This window comes from Grampus griseus (genome assembly GCF_964374135.1).
Source record: "Grampus griseus genome assembly, chromosome: 1".
Lineage (NCBI taxonomy): Eukaryota > Metazoa > Chordata > Mammalia > Artiodactyla > Delphinidae > Grampus > Grampus griseus.
The window spans coordinates 12,136,480-12,158,564 of NC_139017.1; the positions used below are offsets into that span (position 1 = coordinate 12,136,480).

Here is a 22,085-nt window from a genome sequence, read left to right on the forward strand (position 1 = left end):
TATACTCCAATAAAAATTAATTAAAAACAAAAGAATGATACAACTGTATATTTCCATCTGGCTGCACACCTACCAGGGAAGTCCCTTCAGGCATTCTGGTGGATCTGCTCTTTGCGTATTTAAATTCCTAACCTCCTCTCATTCATTCCTGGGTCTCTAGCTAAGGCCTTGGGCAGAGACAGGCCTCCATATGGGGAGGGAAGGGAAAACCTTGAAGATAACTTTTCCCCAACTCTGATTCAATACTCACTACTTTCCCATGCCTGGACCTCCCTAGGTTGTGCCACATCCCCATCCTCACCCCTACCCCCAACTCAGGGTTCATAAAACTGCTGGAGCCTTTTGTTTGGGGCCCCCTCCAAAGTGGGGTGAAAAGCATTGACCTACCTGGCTCCATACTCCATTTCATGGGGTAAAATGCAATGGAGTCGTGAGCCTTTCTCTTATTTCATTGTAGTAAGTGATTAAAGTCTTAACTCTTTCATTTCTGCCTTGTTGCCTTAACTGGCTACCCTGATACCTGGCAGCTCCCCTCTCACCCAGCTCAGCTGAGCTCCTGACACCTAGTGAAATAAAATCAAAGCCAGAGGTATATACTTTTTAATTCCTATATTTAAATAAAATTACTTTGAACAAAATATAGAACTAAACAATGCATCTTACTTAATTCATGAATATTTTTGTAAAGAGCATCATTTTAAATATTATAGATTTTTAAATTCATTTTAATAACATTTTATATCTTTTATATGTCTTTTAATAACATTTATTAAAAGAATGTAGTATTATAATAAGCATTCCTTCTGACTGAAAGTTAATATAGTCATTTGAATTTTTTGTAAGAGTCATATATATTGCAAATATACGTCTTCCAATTTTTAAGAAGGCAAAAGCTTTCTTAGGGGCCCCATCTATAATCCTCATACATTTGCCTATTTATCTATTTGAGAAATTGATATTCAGTATAAAAAATTTAGTTGCTATTCTTATTACCAAATACATGGCTATGAGGCAAAGCAGAAGATATCCCTTTTTTTTTTTTTTTTAAATTTTAACATTTATTGGTTTTCTTTGATTGCCTCTGGTCCAGTTTTGGAAGGGCTCTCTGGGTTCTTCTGGACTTGTTTCCGGACTGCTGCAGCTGCAGCTTTTAAGGCCCTGTTTTGCTTCTCCAGCTTTTGAGCCTCTTGGAAAACCCGAATGCACAGAGCCTTTTTGGTGACCCAGCGGCGGTGGGTTTTTCGGTAGTACAGAGGGGGAAAGGTGTACTCAATCCCCAGCTCCCTGCATGTCTTCTCAAAGACAGTATAGTTGGTCTTGCGGAGGTTTTTGAGCATCTTTTTCCTCTGATCAATGCTCATCATCAGATAGCGCTTGTGGGCTTTGTCCTTTCGATGTTTCTTCATGTGTTCTTCACAACTGCGGATCTTGACAGTCAATGCAACAATTCGAGCCTCCAGGGAGCTGGTGTCCTTAGGCTTTTCCACGACCTTGTTCATCAACTGCTCTTTCTTGATTTTTAGCTTCTCTTTCTGGTTGGCCATTTCCAAAGATAAGAGTTTTTTCATGACATCATCAACCTTCTCAATTCCAAGGATGTCCTGGTAGTCCTTGAGCAGCACAGAAGGGGACAGGTCATCTTCATGGCTGGGCTGGACTGGTGTCTGGGTGGCATATCTGCGGGCGGCCCGGAGGATAAGACCTCCAGGACTTGAGGGAAGGTCCCGCTGGATGGAGAGAAGCTTGGCGCACCCTCCACCCGACAGCCCGAGGACTGGGGCCTGAGTCACTGCCTGGGTCCGAATCGAACTCAGCGCCCTCCACGCCGCCCTCAGCATGGTGGCTTCTGACCCCCGAGGGACCCGCTCCACTTAATCAGAAGAATAAGTGGAGTGTTGAGAACAGTTGGAACTTAAAACACCATCTTTTTTTTGATCAAAGCAGTAGCAATCCTGCTCAGATTCAAGAGCAGGAAAGAGACCCCTTATCTCCATTAAAAGAATGTAAAATAGTTTGCAGCTATGTTTTGGCTTGCTTGCTTGTTTTACTTTATTCATATTATTAAGGAAATTGAAGTTGCAAAATTACAGGGTTGAAGCTAAGGTTTTAGGGCATTTAGAAAAGTATATTTGAGATGAGGTTTGTTTCCTCTGTGATTGTTTTCCTTAATTTCTCACTGCTGAAGAAACTAAAAAAAAAAAACCTGTGAACAGGAAGATACAGTATGGGAGGTTTGATATTTTCCTGCCTCAGCTAGTGGTCTCATTAATAAAGTTGTATTTGGTGGAGATAGAGGCTGTGGACAGGCACAACAAGGCAGGCTTATGGTCATTTTATTTGACGTTTTGTGCATCTTTATACATGCAAAGTGTTAAAGTGTTTCAATTAAATATTTTAGTGAAGAACTGTAAAAACCAATTTAGAAACCTAAATTGAAGATGTTTCCTTTGTTATTCAACATATAAGCTGTTAGAACAGGGTTTTCTTTCCATAAAGAATTGACTTTAAATCAAATACTCAACATTTGTAGAGCTCTTTTTTTTTAAGCTAGCAAAGTAATTCAATTATTCTAATTATATAATTCTGTGATCACATTTTTCCTACTTGCTTGAATTAAAGAACCGAATTTCAAACTTTTTGATATGAGTGCACATGTATTCCTATTTCTTATTAAATTATATGTATACAATTGATTGATACTTTTAGAAGTCCTCTGATTATGATTTCTTCAAAGAAGTTATTAAAACTAGACAATAAAGGTCATTTTGTGTATTATTTGTGTTTACTTTCTATAACTATAGATCACACATAATTTATCACCCTGTGTTGACTCATTTGATTTTCAAAATAATCTCTATTTCTAAATTATTTTTCTTTTGATTTAAACAATTTACCTTTAGTTTGCATGAATTAAATTGTATGAATAGAATTCAGAATAAATACTCAAATCATTAGATTGTTTTGTATCAAAACATTTTTATTATGGTAATTATCTTATCTCAAAATGACCTATATATGGAATTTTATGTATAAATTATTGCTGGATTTATTTTAACCTAGTCACAGATATTCATACTAAGGACATATTTATTAGCTCACTTTTTTGTCTTTGGAGTTACATTTTTCTGATATCACTTCTCTACAAAACATAAATAAAGAACTTTCAGAACATATGTTGGAAGGTGAAAAAAATTATTTCTAAGTATAAAACATTTTTAATTTCAGATTTATTTGTGTAAAGGGTTAAGGTTATATGAATGTCATCTCTTTATGAAGTACTACACTCTAGTTTTATTACTAATGCTACTCTTCATCAAATCAAACACTGCATATGGTTATAACATTGATTTCTTAATTTTATGAAAATTGTCCTACCAACAGCTGGTCTCTTGAACAAATGAATATGTCAATGGCTGATTACAGATTAATGATATAGCTATTCTTCAAAAGTGCAGCATTTCTCATTCAAAATTAGCCTCATAGTAGTTTAGAATGCTTATTTAAAAGGAACACTCTTTAACTTATGCATTTAAATATTTTTGTTGATATGAAATTGAATGCTTTTGAAGAGCATACACACTTTAGGAGGAAAAAAAGAACTGAAAGAATTTAAATTTAGGATTATTGAAAAGCACATCTGCTTTGAATGTGATGATTTATCAAAATCAGCATGAAGCAACTGCTAATCAAATTTGCCTGAAGACATCAGACAATACTCTATTATCAGACAAAATTATTTAGGATCATTTTTTAAATGTTTATTCAACTTGTAAAAACTTAAAAGTTGAGTTAAAAATCTGAAATTCTCCTTACCAAGCATATTCCGAAAAACTTGTGTCATCATGCATTTAAAATGATATGGAATGCTAATCATAGCAATAGTTTTCTTACACTTTGGGATACTACAGCAACATCATTATGCTACAGCAATTTCTGAAAATGAGTGTTCTTTTACCACGTTACTTCTTGGCCTATCAGCTACTGTTGTAAATGATCTAACTACCCATCAACCATATATTTGAAAAATGTCTTTTATATTGGGTCCCAATGGTTAGGTAAGCAATGACAAAGGTAATAGATAGAATAAAATTAACAAATAAACCTAGTCTCAGTGTTAATACCTTGAACGTACCACTGTGATGCTTCCCAGTTTTGAAGAATTTTGCTTTTCTTTATTACTGTGATTGACATATTGAAAGCTGAGTTCTTTGAAATTCATATCACCTGACAGTCGGTTTGAAGAAAACCTTACTGATACTAAACACACAATGTATTGAATGCACATAGATAAATAAAAGTCCTCCAGAACTGAAAAGTCTGCTAAAAAAAAAATGCAAGTAGATGAATGTGCTCCAATAAAAGCTGTCTTTTCACAAAATTAGTATTTAAATTCCTATAGATTTTTAAATTTCCATTTAAGCAAACCTGTAAGTTTTAGTTATTGAAGCATGAGTTTATTCTGTCACATAATTGTTCTACAATTTAACTCTAGCAAAAATGTCAGCTGAGATCACAAGAGCATTTCAAGGAACTTAAAACAAACATACCAAAAACATGGTTATTAATGTAATCTTTTGTATAGAAGACAAACTTTTCTAAGTGTGTGTCTCACAAATACCCCAAAACTGCCCAAGCTGATGAGTAACCCACACACTCACACACACATGCACATACTCAAATTATTCAAGTTAACTGTGAGTTCTTAGGTACTTGTGCAGCAGTCAGGCTCCATAATCCAAGCTCTGAAACTGTCGTTGGTCTAAAATAGTGTCTAAATGAGGTGACTGAGGAATGGGAAACATAATTTGACCAAGGTCACATGATAACTAAGTGGTGGAGCCAGAAAAAATACAATTTAAAGAGAAATTTAAATACTTAGAACTGAATTGTTAACCCTCTACTTGAGGACTTTACAAGAGTATTATTTTTGAAAGGCACTATTTCAGTCAGTTCACACTACTATAAAATATATGTAGACTGAGTGGTTTATAAACAATGGAATTTATATCTCACATTTTGGGGGGCTGGAAATTGGATACTGAGCTGCCAGCATGGTCAGATTCTGGTGAGGACCTTCTTCCAGAATGCAAATTGATGACTTCTTGTACCCTCACATGGTAGAGAGAAGAGAGAAGAATCAGGCTCTCTCCTAACTCTTATAAGGGCACTAATCACATTCATGAGGGTTCCACCCTCACTACCTCATCTAATCCTAGTTATCTCCCACAAGTCCCACCTCCTCATTCCATTACATGGGGGGTAGAGTTTCAACATACGAATTTTCAGGGGAACATACACATTCAGTCTATAACAATCCATATTCTATACATTGAAAACAACATAAGAGGCCTTTCTCACCTTCTGAGATGGCCCACACTCTGTGGAGTGTGTTTCTCTCTAAATAAATCCACTTCTTATTCATTACTTTGTCTCACACTGAATTCTTTCTGTGATGAGACATGAAGAACCTGAGCTTCCTTAAGTCCTGAAACCAGGGAAGGATGATTCTAAGAGGTCCTCACAGCTGCACCTCTCTCCACTGGCTAAGCTGGTACCCTCCTGGGCTGCTGATAAGATCTGGGACCCTCCCACACACTGACTCAACAACCTGCTTGCTCCAGGGCTAGGTGTGACCTTCCTACTGGCTGGGAAGGGTCCCTGAGTGTTGTCTTGGGAGGGTCCTTGATGGCCCTTAAAGTTCTGCTGGAGCCCATATAACCAGATGCTGCTGGGACCAGCTGAGGACCAGACCCCACCCCCACTGTCACAGGATCTTAGTTCCCCACCACGATTGAACCCAGGCCCACGGCAGTGAAAGCACAGACTCCTAACCACTGGACCACCAGAGAATTCCGCTGGAAGTTCAGCATTGATGCAATGATATTACTGATACCCAGCCCACACTCAGATTGTAAATGTCTAATAACTTCATATATGTGTAAAAAAGAAAAAAACAAGAAAATTGGAGGAAAATACTGATTTTAATTATACTTTTTCTTATAAAATTAGATCTAGCAAACCTATAATTAATATGACTCAAGTGTTAGAATTAGAGCATAAACCAGAGCAAAAAATAATACTTTGAGCATAAACTAAAACAAATAGGTATTCTTGTTCCACTTAAAAACATAACATGCTCATATCTTGGGCTATGGAGCTTGGATTATAATTTCATAATTTTGGGTTATCTTAATATATTTTAGAAAACCAGAAAAAATCACTTGCAAATATATGGAAAATGTCATTTAATTATTAAAATTCTTTTGTATGCACAGGTGGTATTTTTTATATACTATTTCCCACTTAGACTAGAAATAGCCATAAAAAAAACCCTTGCATTAAATACACAGCTACACTTAATGCTTTCCAATTATGTTTTTCTCATTTTAACTTTTTCGTATTTATGCAAATATAATTAATTATATTGAATAAACTAATGATATACAATAATTCTTAACTTAGCATCCTAAAACATGTATAGTTTTTATCATATTAGTAATTATTATAATTACTTTAGTAAGAAATATTCTCAATAGTACAAGATTCAAGAAGCTTGATACTCAAGGAAAAACAAATTCAGGGGAAAATTAGGGGTGTAAAAGCCACATATATAGAATTAGAAAAATCTTTCAACTGGGCTACCATATACAGTTTGCTTTGAAGCTGATAACAGAGACGTTTACTATGAAATAGTCTCAGATTCTTAATTCATTACTTTAGAGAAAAGCTTTATTAATAAATATGAGGGAAAACTACCCCCCACCTATTAACAAATCATTCTCCTTTTCTTCCTAGAGAAGAACATGGTTCTAGCAATATACTTATATTTCTTAAGTAGAACAGTGATAATTTCTCCAACAACAGAATCAACATGGAATCAACATGGATATTTATACTCACATGATCTATGTGTAAGTTTTTTTATTTTAAAAAAACATAGTAATATTTCTATCACACTTTGATGTTTGTAAATTTTCTTAAGAGAATCTTATATCATCTTCAATGCTATACCATTACTACTAGTCATTACCGCCTATAATATGTCAAGTAACTAGTTCTTATAGCAAGAACTGGTTAGGTATGGAAAACATTGTACTCTGAAATTAAAAATAACCATAAATGCATATGCATACAGCCTATATGAATATCAAAATAATTATATTTATATTTTACACAATTTTACTTTTCTTAGAACACATACACGTTTTATTTAATGTGGATTAATATGCATAATTTATTTGGCCAAGGCATTTCACAAACAGTTTGTACAGCTGATAAAAGAAACTATGTGAGCATGTAGATGCCAATTATGCATTTTTTGTATCAGCTACTCTTAGTGCTTTAATTTCAATGTAAGAGCACCTTGTAAGGGTCAAATGTCTTGCCTTTATCTGTCTGTTTCTTGCTTTCAAAGTGTTTAGTTTTCTTCTCTCACCTTTAACTATAATGTTAGCTGTGGTATTTTCATAGATATCTTTTTATCATGTTGAGAAAGTTTCCATTTACTCCTAATTTACTGAGTATTTTTGTCATAAAAGTGTGTTTAAATTTGTCAAAACTTTTTTCTGCATCTATTGAGATTATCATGTAGTTGTTTTATTTATTCAATTAATATGACGTATCACATTTATTTCATTGCATTCCTGGGATAACCCCGATTTTGTTATGGTGTATAATACTTTCTATATGCTGATGAGTTGACTATTCTAGTATTTTGTTGTGAACACAGCTTACAACAGTTGCATCCGCCCCACCCAGTACACTGATGGGCAGGGTGAGCCAATCAGTGCCCAGGTTGGCACCACTCAGCACGTGGCTCAGTGTTCACTATCACTGCTCAGGGGCCCCTACTGCACCACTGCTGTGAGCTCAGCCCCCAGGGCATTACGAGATCTGAACCAGCCAGAGGTTCTGGAACCTTCCCAGCCAGTGACTCTGGAGGGCCTGATTTACTGCCTCAGTCAAACCTCTTCAGTTGAGGTTTATAACTATTAAGTTACAGAGTGGCAGCAGCCAAGGCAAGTCCTTACATGCAGCCCTTCCACCTGCCCTGCGTGTGTGTCTCTGCTGTACCAAGGTGGTTTTTACATTTAAAGTAGAAAAAAGCTAGACAGGAAGGAAGAGAGGGAGGGGCAAAATGTTTATTTTTAAAAAATGGAATTGTCTTTAAGGTCATTTTTTCTGAGGTTTAATCTGGCCCCAAGGAGGCTCCCCTCAGCTGTCTTCCTGCCTGATTCTCTCTGTTAAAATATGAGTTGGTCGAAGTTTAGATTGTTGCTCTAGTCTGTTGTTACCAGACTCTTCTTAATGTTTCCTACCCAAATTTCCACTGTTTTCAAGTGCCCTGATGCTTAAACTTCCCCAGGCTCTGTTCCAAATTCAGCCTGTCCCCTTGGGGAGAGTCTCACAGCTCTTACTTCTTACTGCCTTCCTCTCCCCTTAGGTCAATCTCCTGCACCACTGCTGTGCAGTTGGGATAAGGGCAGAGACAGTGGCCTGACCTCAGAAGGAAACCTCTCCTGTACAAGCAGGGCTCTGGGCAAGGGCAGTAGCTCATGATCCTCTGAGCTTGCCTCTGGGGCATAAAACCTTTACCCTGTGAATAATGTTAAGCAGGGATGTCAGGACTCTATTCTGAGGCTGCAGTCCCTGGAATAGAAACTCCACCATAGGAATTGGGGATAGATGGGCAAAGGGAGCCCCAGATCTCTCCCTGTCTACTGCCTGTAAGAGAGCTCCTGCAGCACAGAGCTGAGGAGGACAGGCAACGCTGATGTCCTCCATCTCCTGGAGAGATACTATAGCCCGAGGCTGGGAACTGGAGGAAGGGAGAGCCCTGCGATCTTGGCCACACCCACCTGTAGTGATGCTGTCACATTGAGCGGCTCAAGTGCCACAGTCTCTGGATATTCTTACCAGTATTTAGCGAATTTATTTTTTTCTGTAAAACATTCTTCTTCACTTGTATGTCTTTAGGGCATTATTCAGAGGCTTTACGTGTTTTGTTTTTTAAAAATAATTTCCACTGATTATGGTTGTTTCTCTTGGGAAAGGGTCCTCTGCCATTCCAGATGTCATTAAAGGCAGTTTCCCCCCCCAAAAAAATATACTACCACAAGGAATATAATTATCATTATTGTATTTGAATAATTATATATGAAAAACATTTTGTGGAATGAGAGACGGTTCTCTACAATATATCATGATGTTTTCTGTGTATTAAGTAATGAAATAAATGTGAAGTTATTTAGCATAGGAGTTGGCATGTGATTCTTGATAAGTTTCTTTTCTTTCTGAATATGTTGGGGGGACATTTTATGATTATAGCTGGTCTGGAATTCATCTTGCCTTCAACAGAGACTTGAGAGGGTTTCTTAAGTTTTCTGTCTTGTCAAAAGCAAACAGAAGTTGCTAGGGAGATTTTCTGGAAATTATAATGTCTCACATTTAATTTGCAAAAGTGTGAACTATGTTTAGTTGCATATGTTTTTATATCAATAATTATTTTATGCTAATGTTCGCATATGTATGTTCTGCTAGCATCTGTTCTTTATGCCTGGAGAAATGCATCCAACTAGTACTTCTAATGTTAGGTACTTGTAATACCTCAAAGAACTACGTAGCAAACGCGATAAACCCTTCTATATCACAAGAGTGCCAGTCTCCTCCTAGGTTCATCCCTACACTGCATCAAGCTTAACCAATCCTATCTTTTCCCGACCTCAAGTATTGCCTGCAGTTTTACTCTGCTTTTTAGATTTGTGCACTGATCTAGGTTTTTCTGCTTTGCCCTTGGAACTTATTTAGTATGTAACCGAGATTTATCTTTTTGGCTTTTCTCACTGTTATCTATTTGTGAGGTTTGATATTAACCCCAGCATCTCCTAACCTACAATGAGAAGAAGTTAAAAAATTAAACTCATCCCTTTACCAACACCCTGAGCCAAGTACCACTTTCCATACACTGTCGATTGTTATACACAGAACAATTTTTTAAACAATATTTATTTTATTGTTTGAGTAGATTATTTTTAATTGCTAGAATTAGACACAGACTTTAAGACACAAACTGGACTATTATTTTTATCTTTAAAAGTGCTATAGTAGTTATAGGGAAGCCCTCCCTCAGAGCTAGGATAACTGGGGTAGAGATCAAGAAGGAGGTGGGGGATAAGCCAGACCTTAAAGGATTCCAGTAAAAGAACAGAATCCTAACAGTGAATTAATTAACATTTGTATAAGTGAAAATCTTAGAATTCATCAAACATGCCAGAGATACTTAGTGACTACAGGATTACGGGTAGCAGCAATGGAAGATAATTTTTGAAAGGCAAGCTGAATTCAGATCGTGGATGGTTTAGGTTTGAAAAATGTAAGAATACAACACATGATGCCACTGCTGTTGCTTTGTCCTCAAGAATAGAGGAAGTTGATACATCAGGGAAATATCAGTGAATATTGTGAAAAACAAATAAAAGAGACGTGGACAGAGCCACAAGTTAGGGGTGTTAGTTGATAAAGAGATAAACAAGGGGAATGGAAAGAAAGGAGCCAGAAGTGAGAAAAGTCATGACAGTGAGACCAACAGACCTTCAGAAGGGAGAGACAAATGCCAGTGTGACCAAAGCTTTAGAAAATAAAATAAGAAAACAAAACCAAAACCAGAAAGTGGTTGATCATGGGGATTTAAGATTTATGTAATTGGTGTACAACTGTTTATTGCTTCAAGGTAATATTCTGCACTACAACAAGACCTAAAATTTAAAGTAATAAGCAGAGAATGCGGTATATTGTATCCAGAGATAATGAAACTGCATAGCCTCAAGTGTCTGCTGTGAAATTTCCTTTATAAAACATTAATTATATGAATGTGTCACATTAAGCAGTTCTTGGAAAGAATTCTTGTGTTCCACTCAGAAAGGTGAATTCTTGTGTTCCACTCAGAAAGGATTTTTTTGCTGCTCTTGAACAGTGCAAATTTAGTTATAATATTGCTTCTCAAGGATTTTACTTTCACGTATAAGGGTTTATGTAATATTGGCTATTAATTCAGGTTACAATTATTTCCAATGGGCGATCTGTTCTTAAGATATATGGAACCGATTAGAAAATCCCTGTAGGTTGAACACTTAATAATGAATAGCTTAATTCATTAAATTTCTCTAAATACCTATAGTCTGAAATGTTGCAGAAGTCAGAAAGATACACGTTCCCATTCAAGACACATGATTTATCAAAACTGCTCAGTGGGGAAAAATATTAAAACTCTCCATATTCTGGAAGTTTATACATTTGGTGAAATGTAATAGTGCTTGTGATTTAGCTGACTTGAAATGTATTAATTTTCATTACTAGAACTAATTATGGCCATTTCCACTTACTATTTCCCTCATTAGAAAGCTCTAGTGTATGCCATCAGTCAATTAATGACTCGGCTCTCACTACCTTACCTGCTGTGTTATAGTAAGTTCATGAGTAGTGAAGGGTTTAAGCATGTAGATAGTTTTGGTTTTTACTACTATTTGTGGGAGAAAAGCAACTAGAGATGTCATAAGATGATATGCATCACTCCCAGGTTTTCTCACGCCTGAAGCTTACATATATGGAGGCACTTTTTAAGAGAAATAAAATTTAAAATGTATTTATAAAGATATAAATAAATAGTTGGACCTTGGAAAGGGCACATATAAGTGTGAGGTCCTAAAATGTATGCATCATGATAAATCTGTCTCTAAAAAAAATAATTGTCAGTATGATATTTAAAGGGTGAATTCAATTCCACCGAAGGAAAAGGCTTTATAATGTGGCATACTAGAAAAAGTAGATGAACTAATGCCTTCTTTTTTTTTTTTTTTATTAGATCTTAATAAAGCTTGTGGCTCAAAAGTGGTGTATCGGGGTTCCCTGGTAGTGCAGTGGTTAAGAATCCGCCTGCTTAATGCAGGAGATACGGGTTCGAGCCCTGGTCTGGGAAGATCCCGCATGCCGCGGAGCAAGTAAGCCCATGTACCACAACTACTGAGCCTGCGCTCTAGAGCCCACAAGCCACAGCTACTGAGCCCACACACCTAGAGCCCATGCTCCACAACAAGAGAAGCCACCGCAATGAGAAGCCCACGCACTGCAATGAAGAGTAGCCCCCACTCGCCACAACTAGAGAAAGCCCGCGGGCAGCAACAAAGACCCAACGTAGCCAAAAATAAATTTAAAAAAAAAAGTGGTGTATCCTTTGATTTTGTATTATCAAGTTAGCTTACAGAATGTTTACCAAAAATTAAAATGTTTCAGCCTTAATACCTGGAATATAATGTTGTAGCTAATAATCAACCCAATGTCATATCAACATATACCCTGGAAGAAAGAGAATACCCATAACAAATATAAAAGCAGATGTTACCTTGGTCGGGAACTACTGTAACACACGCATTTGACAAAAGGCAAATATTAAAAACATACAGAATCTTTACAAAGCAATGAGAGAAAAGACAGATAATGATAGAAAAATGAGCAAATGATAGCTCACAGAAGAAATAACCAAATATACAAAATACAAAAATACAATCTGTAGTGACAAAAAGCAGATCAGAAGTTATCCAAGGATGGGGGTGGAAGGAGGGAAAAATTTAAAAGGGACAAAAGGAAGCATTTGAGGTTAATGAAAATGTTTGCTATTTTTGATTTTGAAATGGTTTCGTGAGCATACGTGTGCGCCAAAACTCATCAAATTATACACCCGCCCCCTCCCGCACATGAGTTTATTGTCATCAATTGTATCTGGATACATCTGTTAAAAAAAAAAAAAAAGAAGGAAGAAAAGAAGAAAGAGACAAAGAAAGAAAGAAAAGAAGAAGTGACCAAAATGGAGAGTAAATAGCATACACTGCTGTTGGGTGAGAATACCTATGTCTGCTCTGGAACTCTTTTATACTATCCTATCTCCTAAGGCTATAAAGAGCACATACCCTATGACCCTGCAATTCCATGCTTGGGCATTTAGAAATACAAGTATCTATTCTCCAAATTACATTGTGCTAGAATTAGGTTTATCTTTTGTCTGAACTAGCTAATCTTATATAAAGAGTGCTGTTCGTAATACAGCAAAACTCTAAAGTAATAATGTCCATCATCAGTAGAAAGACAAGTAAATTGTGAAATATTTGCATAATCAAATACTATATAGAATAAAACAAATTATATCATGCTTATACAATATGGATTATGGTCACAAATATTAAGAGAAAGAAGTGAATGAATAATGACACATAAAAATTCAAAGACCAACAAAACTCTTCTTTAGAGATTGGTACTGTGGTTCCCTTAGTGGAAGAGGGAAGTGGCCTAAGAAGACTTCTGAGGTCCCTTCAGCGGGAAAGTCCCTTCCTTGATCTCTTAGTTATCACAAACTTACCATTGTGGTTACTTATTTATGCTTTTTACACTTCTCTTTATGCTAAGCTTAACAATAAAAAATTTAATTAAACAATCATCAGGAGGGAGATGAAGGAAAGAGAAGATTCAAAAATTGTAAGTTTTAGTTTCTTTTTGTTTTTGTCTAATTTTTAAATAAAAGAAACTAAAAAGAAAATGGTGATTGCACACAAAGCAAAGGGACATTTAGAAAGATTAATATTTTATGGTCATGTTCAATTTAGAGAATATTAAAATATGAGGTCTACTTATGTGTAAATGGACACCTCAAAGAACTTGAACCCAGAAGTGCCTTAGAATGGAACTAATTTATAAGCGTTAAATAACGTGTATGTGTGTTTTGTTTTGTTTTGTTTTTGTTTTGCCATCCACTGCAAAAGCAGTCACAGTGTTTGAATTTGAGCTACAATATTTGCATTTAAACCACAAACATTTCACCTTCCACATAACTGAAAATGAAGGAATTTTTTGAAAGAGAAAATGGGGAAAGACTTTTTAAAAATGAGTTTCTCTGAAATAAAAGTGTCCTAAGCAAAAATTTGACTTAAAGTTATTGTTTTTTTCTTATAAGAAAAATATGAAAGCAGGCCATGGCATGTTCACAGATCCTAGAAAATGGCCCATATGAACTGGGCTTGTCTTGTGTTTGAACATGCTAGTCTTAAATAAATGGTGTTCAAAATATGAGTGCTTAAAGTTTAAAAGGCAGAAATATGCAATCATCTTGATTTTTTAAACTGAATTCCACTAAAAAAGAATACTTCTACCACATTTAAATAAAACATAGCTGTGGATCCTATAGTATAAGTAAGAATAAAATGATAGCATAATATGTAGCTTTCTATTTATAGAAGCAATTTAAATATTGGTTAAATTAGGTGGTCTCCTTATACTTAGGAATAAAAAAGACATTAAAAATTAAATACATATATATATTTAAATATATATATTTAAGATGAGATAACCATTTAGTGAGCTGTAGCTCACTAAAATTTCTTGGTTGATTAAAATTTAACTTGGAAGAACTAGTGGGTAGCTGGTAAGTATGGTGATAATAAGGTAAAAAATATTCTTCAGTTTAATTGATAAGTAAAATATTTAATTTGAAAATTAAATATTACCCAGGTTTGGGGGAGGATGCTGACAAAAATGCCTAGTGTATTTTTAATGCTTTTGTATAATGAATGATCTTTTGTGAAAAATCAAAATGTATAAAGAAATTGGATGTGGAGCTCGCATCTGCCCACAAGTAGGGGGCCTTCCGGATGCTGGTGGGGGACCTTGATGCCCAAGGAGATGGGAGGAGCCCCCAAGCAAACCGGGAATATTCATCATAGTGAGGTCTCCCGGAGGTCCTCACCTTGGCACCAAGACTCAGCTCTACCCAACAGCCTACAAACTCCAGTGTTTGAAGCCTCAGGCCAAACAACCAGTAAGACAGGAACACAATCCCACTCATAAAAAAAAAAAAAAAAAAGAGATGGCAAAAATATGTCACAGATGAAGGAGCAAGGTAAAAACCCAGAAGACCAAATAAATGAAGAGGAAACAGGTAATCTACCTGAAAAAGAATTCAGAGTAATGATAGTAAAGGTGATCCAGAATCTTGGAAATAGAATGGAGGCACAGACTAAGAAAATACAAGAAATATTTAACAAAGAGCTAGAAGAACTAAAGAAAAAACAGAGATGAAAACACAATAACAGAAATGAAAAATACACTAGAAGGAATCAATAACAGAATAACTGAGGTGGAAGAATGAGTAAGTGAGCTGGAAGACAAAATGGTGGAAATAACTGCTGAGGAGCAGAATAAAGAAAAAAGAATGAAAAGACTTGATGACAATCTTGGAGACCTTTGGGACAATGCCACACTCACCAACATTCGAATTATAGAGATCCCAGAAGAAGAAGAGAAAAAGAATGGGTCTGAGAAAATATCTGAAGAGATTATAGTGGAAAACTTCCCTAACACAGGGAAGAAAATACTCACCCATGTCCAGGAAGTGCAGAGAGTTCCATACAGGATAAACCCTAGGAGAAACATACAAAGACACATATTAACAAACTAACAAAAATTAAATTCAAAGAAAAAGTATTAAAAGTAACAAGGGGGGCTTCCCTAGCGGCCCAGTGCTTAAGAATCTGCCTGCCAATGCAAGGGACATGGGTTCGAGCCCTGGTCTGGGAAAATCCCACATGCTGCGGAGTAACTAGCCCATACACCACAACTACTGAGCCTGTGCTCTAGAGCCCGCGAGACACAACTACTGAAGCCCACACGCCTAGAGCCCATGCTCTCCAACAAGAGAAGCCACCACAATGAGAAGCCCATGCACTGCAATGAAGAGCTGCCCCTGCTTGCCACAACTAGAGAAAGCCCGCAGGCAGCAATGAAGACCGAACACAGCCAATAAATAAAGAAATAAATAAATTCTTAAAAAAAAAAAAAAGCAACAAGGGAAAAACAAAAAATAATATGCAAAGGAATCCCCATAAGATTATCAGCTGATTTTTCAGCAGAAAATCTGCAGGCCAGAAGAGAGTAGCAGGATATACTGAAAGTGATAAAAGAGAAAAACCTACCACCAAGATTACTCTACCCAGCAAGGATCTCATTCAGATTCAGTGGAGAAATCAAAAGCTTTTCAGACAAGCAAAAGCTAACAGAATTCAGCACTACCAAACCAGCTTTACAACAAATGCTAATGGAAATTCCCTGGGAGGAAACACAAGGGAAGAAAAAGACCCACAAAAACAAACTCAAAACAATTAAGAAAATGGTAAAAGGAACATATATATCGATAATAACCTTCAATGTAAATGGATTAAATGCCCCAACCAAAAGAAACAGACTGGCTGAACGGATACAAAACAAGACCTGTATACATGCTGTCTACAAGAGACCCACTTCAGACCTAGGGACACATACAGACTGAAAGTGAAGGGATAGAAAAATATACTCTATGCAAATGGAGATCAGAAGAAAGCTGGAGTAGCAATACTCGTAGCAGATAAAATACGACTTTAAAATGAAGACTGTTACAAGATATAATGAAGGATACTACATAATGATCAAGGGATCAATATAAGAAGAAAATATAACAGTTATAAATGTTTATTCACCCAGCAAAGGAGCACCTCAAAATATAAGGCAAATGCTAAGAACCATGAAAGGGGAAATAGACAGTAACACAATAGTAGTAGGGGACTTTAACACCCCACTTACACCAATAAACAGATCATCCAAACAGAAAATAAATAAGGAAACACAAGCTTGAAATGACATAATACACCAGAGAGATTTAATTGATACTTACAGAACATTCCACCTGAAAGTGGCAGAATACACTTACTTCTCAAGTGCAAATGGAACATTCTCCAGGATAGATCACACCTTGGATCACAAAACAAGTGTCAGACAATTTAAGAAAATTGAAATCAAATCAATCATCTTTTCTGACCACAATGCTATGAGACTGGAAATTAATTACAGGAAAAAAACTGTAAAAAACACAACTGCATGGAGGTTAAACAGTGCGCTACTAAATAACCAAGAGATCACTAAAGAAATCAAAGAAGAAATTTAAAAATATATAGAAATAAAAGACAATGAAAACACGACAACCCAAAACCTATGGGATGCAGCAAAAGCAGTTCTAAGAGGGGAATTTATAGCAATTCAATCTCACCTCAAGAAACAAGAAAAATCTCTAATAAACAATCTAACACTACACCTAAAGCAATCAGAGAAAGAACAAAGAAAACCCAAAGTCAGTAGCAGGAAAGAAATCATAAATATCAGAGCACAAATAAATGATATAGAAATGAAGAAAACAACAGCAAAGATCAATAAAACTAAAAGCTGGTTCTTTTAGAAGATAAACAAAATTGATAAACCCATAGCCAGACTTATCAAGAAAAAAGGGAGAGAACATACATCAATAAAATGAGAAATGAAAAGGGAGAAAACACAACTGACACTGCAGAAATACACAGGATTATAAGAGACTACTACAAACAACTATATGCCAAAAAAAGGGACAACCGTGAAGAAATGGACAAATTTTTGGAAAGATACCCTTTTCCAAAACTGAAGCAGGAAGAATTTGAAAATATAAACAGACCTATCACAAGTAATGAAATTGAAACTGTAACTAAAAATCGTCCAACAAACAAAAGTCCAGGACCAGCGGGCTTCACAGGTGAATTCTATCAAACTTTTAGAGAAGAGCTAACACTCATCCTTCTCACACTCTTCCAAAAAATTGCAGAGGGAGGAACACTCCCAAATTCATTCTACGAAGCCACCATCACCCTGATAGGAAAACCAGAAAAAGATATCACAAAAAAAGAAAATTATAGACCAATATCACTGATGAAAATAGATGTAAAAATCCTGAACAAAATACTAGCTAAAAGAAATCAACAACATATTAAAAGGAACATACACCGTGGTCAAGTGGGATTTATCCCAGGGATTCAAGGATTCTTCAACATACACTGAACAATCAATGTGATACACCATATTAGCAAATTTTTTTAAAAACCTATGATTATCTCAATAGATGCAGAAAAAGCTTTTGACAAAATTCAACACCCATTTATGAGAAAAAGTCTCCAGAAAGTGGGCATAGAGGGAACCTATCTCAACATAATAAAGGCCATATATGACAAAACCACAGCAAACATCATACTCAGTGGTGAATAAATGAAACATTTCCACTAAGATTAGGAACAAAACAAGGATGTCCATTCTCAGCACTCAACATAGTCTTAGAAGTCCTTGCCACAGCAGTCAGAGATGAAAAAGAAATAAAAGGAATCCAAGTTGGAAAAGAAGAAATAAAATTGTCACTGTTTGCAGATGACATGATAATATACATAGAAAATCCTAAAGATGCCACCAGAAAACTACTAGAACTAATCAATGAATTTGGTAAGGTTGCAGGATACAAAATTAATGCACAGAAATCTCTGATATTCCTATACACCAACAATGAAAAACCAGAAAAGGAAATTAAGGAAACAATCCCATTTACCATCGCAACAAAAAGAAAAAAATACCTAGGAATAAAGCTACTTAAGGAGGCAAAAGACTTGTACTCAGAAAACTATAAAACGCTGATGAAAGAAATCGAAGATGACATAAACAGATGGAGAAATATACCATGTTCTTGGATTGGAAGAATGAATATTGTGAAAATGACTATACTACCCAAAGCAATCTACAGTTTCAATGCAATCCCTATCAAACTACCAATGGCACTCTTCACAGAATTAAAACAAAAAGTTTTACAATTTGTATGGAAACACAAAATACCCCGAATAGTAAAAGCAATCTTGAGAAAGAAAAATGGAGCTGGAGGAATCAGGCTTCCTGACTTCATACTATACTACAAAGCTACAGTAATCAAGACAGTATAGAACTGGCACAAAAAACAGAAATACAGATCAATGGAACAGGATAGAAAGCCCAGAGATAAACCCACACACATACAGTCACCTAACTTACATAGATGTAAAAAGGAGGCAAGAACATAAAATGGAGAAAAGATAGCCTCTTCAATCAGTGGAGCTGGGAAAACTGGAGAGCTACATGTAAAAGAATGAAATTAGAACACTACCTAACACCATACACAAAAATAAACTCAAAATGGATTAAAGACATAAATGTAAGGCCAGACACTATAAAACTCCTAGAGGAAAACAGGAAAAACACACTCTGACACAAACCACAGCAAGATCTTTTTTGACCCACCTCCTAGAGTAATGAAAATAAAAATAAACAAATGGGACCTAATGAAACTTAAAAGCTTTTGCACAGCAAAGGAAACCATGAACAAGATGAAAAGACAACACTCAGAATAGGAGAAAATATTTGCAAATGAAAAAACAGACAAAGGATTAATCTCCAAAATATACAAACAGCTCATGGAGCACAATATCAAAAAACAAACAATTCAATTAAAAAATGGGCAGAAGGACTTCCCTGGTGGTGTGGTGGTTGAGAATCCGCCTGCCAATGCAGGGGACACGGGTTTGGGCCCTAGTCTGGGAAGATCCCGCATGCCTTGGAGCGGCTAAGCCCGTGCGCTACAACGGCTGAGCCTGCGCTCTGGAACCTGCAAACCACAACTGCTGAGCCCATGTGCTGCAACTACTGAAGCCCATGCTCCTGGAGCCTGTGCTCTGCAGCGGGAGAGGCCGCCGCAGTGAGACACCTGTGCACCGCAACGCCCGCCACAACTAGAGAAAGCCCGCGTGCAGCAATGAAGATCCAAGGCAGACAAAAATTAAAAACTAAATTAAAAAGAAAAAGAGGTCTTCCCTGATGGCCCAGTGGTTGAGAGTCTGCCTGCCGATGCAGGGGACACGGGTTCGTGCCCCAGTCCGGGAAGATCCCACATGCTGCGGAGCGGCTGGGCCCGTGAGCCATGGCCGCTGAGCCTGCGCGTCCGGAGCCTGTGCTCTGCAATGGGAGAGGCCACAACAGTGAGAGACCCGCGTACAGGAAAAAAAAAAAAAAAAAAAAAAAAAAGAAAGAAATTTGTCTTCATATATTAAAATAAAAAAACGGGGCAGAAGACCTAAACAGACATTTTACCAAAGAAGACATACAGATGACCATGAGGCATATGAAAAGATGCTCAACGTCACTAATCATTAGAGAAATGCAAATCCAAACTACAATGAGGTATCACCTCACACAGGTCAGAATGGCCATTATCAAAAAAATCTAGAAACAATAAATACTGGAAAGTGTGTGGTGAAAAGGGTACACTCTTGCACTGTTGGTGCAAATGTAAATTGATATAACCACTATGGAGAACAGTATGGAGGTTCCTCTAAAAACTAAAAATAGAACTACCATATGACCCAGCAATCCAATATTGGGAATATACCCTAGAAAACCATAATTCAAAAAGATACATGTACCACAATGTTCATTGCAGCACTCTTTACAATAGCCAGGACATGGACCCAATCTAAATGTCCATCAACAGATGAATGGATAAAGAAGATTTGGCTCGGGCTTCCCTGGTGGCACAGTGGTTGAGAGTCCGCCTGCCAATGCAGGGGACACGGGTTCGTGCCCCAGTCTGGGAGGCTCCCACATGCCGTGGAGAGGCTGGGCCCGTGAACCATGGCCGCTGAGCCTGCGCGTCCGGAGCCTGTGCTCCGCAACGGGAGAAGCCACAACAGTGAGAGGCCCGCGTACCGCAAAAAAAAAAAAAAAAAAAAAAAGATGTGGCTCATATATACAATGGAATATTACTCAGCCATAAAAAGAAATGAAATTGAGTTATCTGTAGTGAGGTGGATGGACCTAGAGTCTGCCATACAGAGTGAAATAAGTCAGAAAGAGAAAAACAAATACCGTATGCTAACGCATATATATGGAATCTAAAAAAAATAAAATTGGTATAGATGAACCTAGTGGCAGGACAGGAATATAGATGTAGACATAGAGAATGGACTTAAGGACATGGTCGGCGGGGGCAAGCTGGGGTGAAGTGAGAATAGCATCGACATATATACACTACCAAATGTAAAATAGTTAGCTAGTGGGAAGCAGCAGCATAGCACAGAGAGATCGGCTTGGTGATTTGCGATGACCTCGACGGGTGGGATACGGAGGGTGGGACGGAGTCTCAAGAGGGAGGGGGTATGGAGATATATGTATGTATATAGCTGATTCGCTTTGTTGAACAACAGAACCTAACACAGCATTGTGAAGAAATTATACTCTAATAAAGTTGCATTAAAACATGCATAAAGAAATTAAAAATGCATACTGGGTGAGCAACTTAAATTTGTCTAACCAGCAGAATTAACTTGTAGGAGCAACTGTGAACCAGTATATGGGAAAAGTTTTGTAGGACAAACACAGGAAGGGGGTCCAGTTTCCTAAGAACGAATGTCTTTGGTTTTACTCTGTTTGGGAGCATGTCAGCCAACTTGAAATTAGAGGAACAAGATAAAAACATAAACCTGACTTGATGAGGAGATCACTGCAAATATAGAACTCAGGGAGATTTTAGGCACCACAGAGATCCATATGAAGGGTGACCACATAACATCATCAAACTTGGAAACTTAAGACTGAAAGGGTCCCCATTCATAATTATTCCAGACAAGTATAAACCCAGACTGTCCTGGGCAAATGAGAATTTATAGCAACCTTACTGACGTTGAACTTGAGGGCAGGTTGGTTTGATGGATAGTCTAGCAGAGCTAGTGTAGCTGAGATGCTCCATGAAACCAGACAGTTTGAGGGATGAAGAAAGTCTTGAAAAATATTCAGTGAAATCACAGACACTGGTCCAATGGCCTCATTGTACATGTTTAGAAAATTAGAAAGGCAACCACTGTGATCACAGCCTGTGGTCAGAAGAAAAAGCTGAAGTCCTCAGAGTATTCATTCGTACATCTGAAATACATCACCAGAAACAGGTGAACAACAATAGAAACAAAAAAGTGATTTTTCTTTTTCTTTCTTTTTGCGGTACGTGGGCCCCTCACTCTGCAGAGCACAGGCTCCAGACATGCAGGCCCAGCAGCCATGGCTCACGGGCCCAGCTGCTCCATGGCACGTGGGATCCTCCCAGACAGGGGCACGAACCCGTGTCCCCTGCATCAGCAGGCAGACTCCCA

General features: G+C 37.1%; 1 protein-coding gene across 1 annotated transcript; it reads right to left on the bottom strand.

Moving 5' to 3' along the window:
- Window positions 1-1,058: 1,058 nt before the first annotated feature.
- On the bottom strand, window positions 1,059-1,838 carry LOC309830621 (small ribosomal subunit protein uS15m-like; the record flags this gene model as incomplete). Its single annotated transcript, XM_082667245.1, has 1 exon — window positions 1,059-1,838. One exon carries the CDS (start codon window positions 1,836-1,838, stop codon window positions 1,059-1,061), a length of 780 nt encoding a protein of 259 aa, XP_082523371.1.
- Between the last annotated feature and the right edge of the window lie 20,247 nt (window positions 1,839-22,085).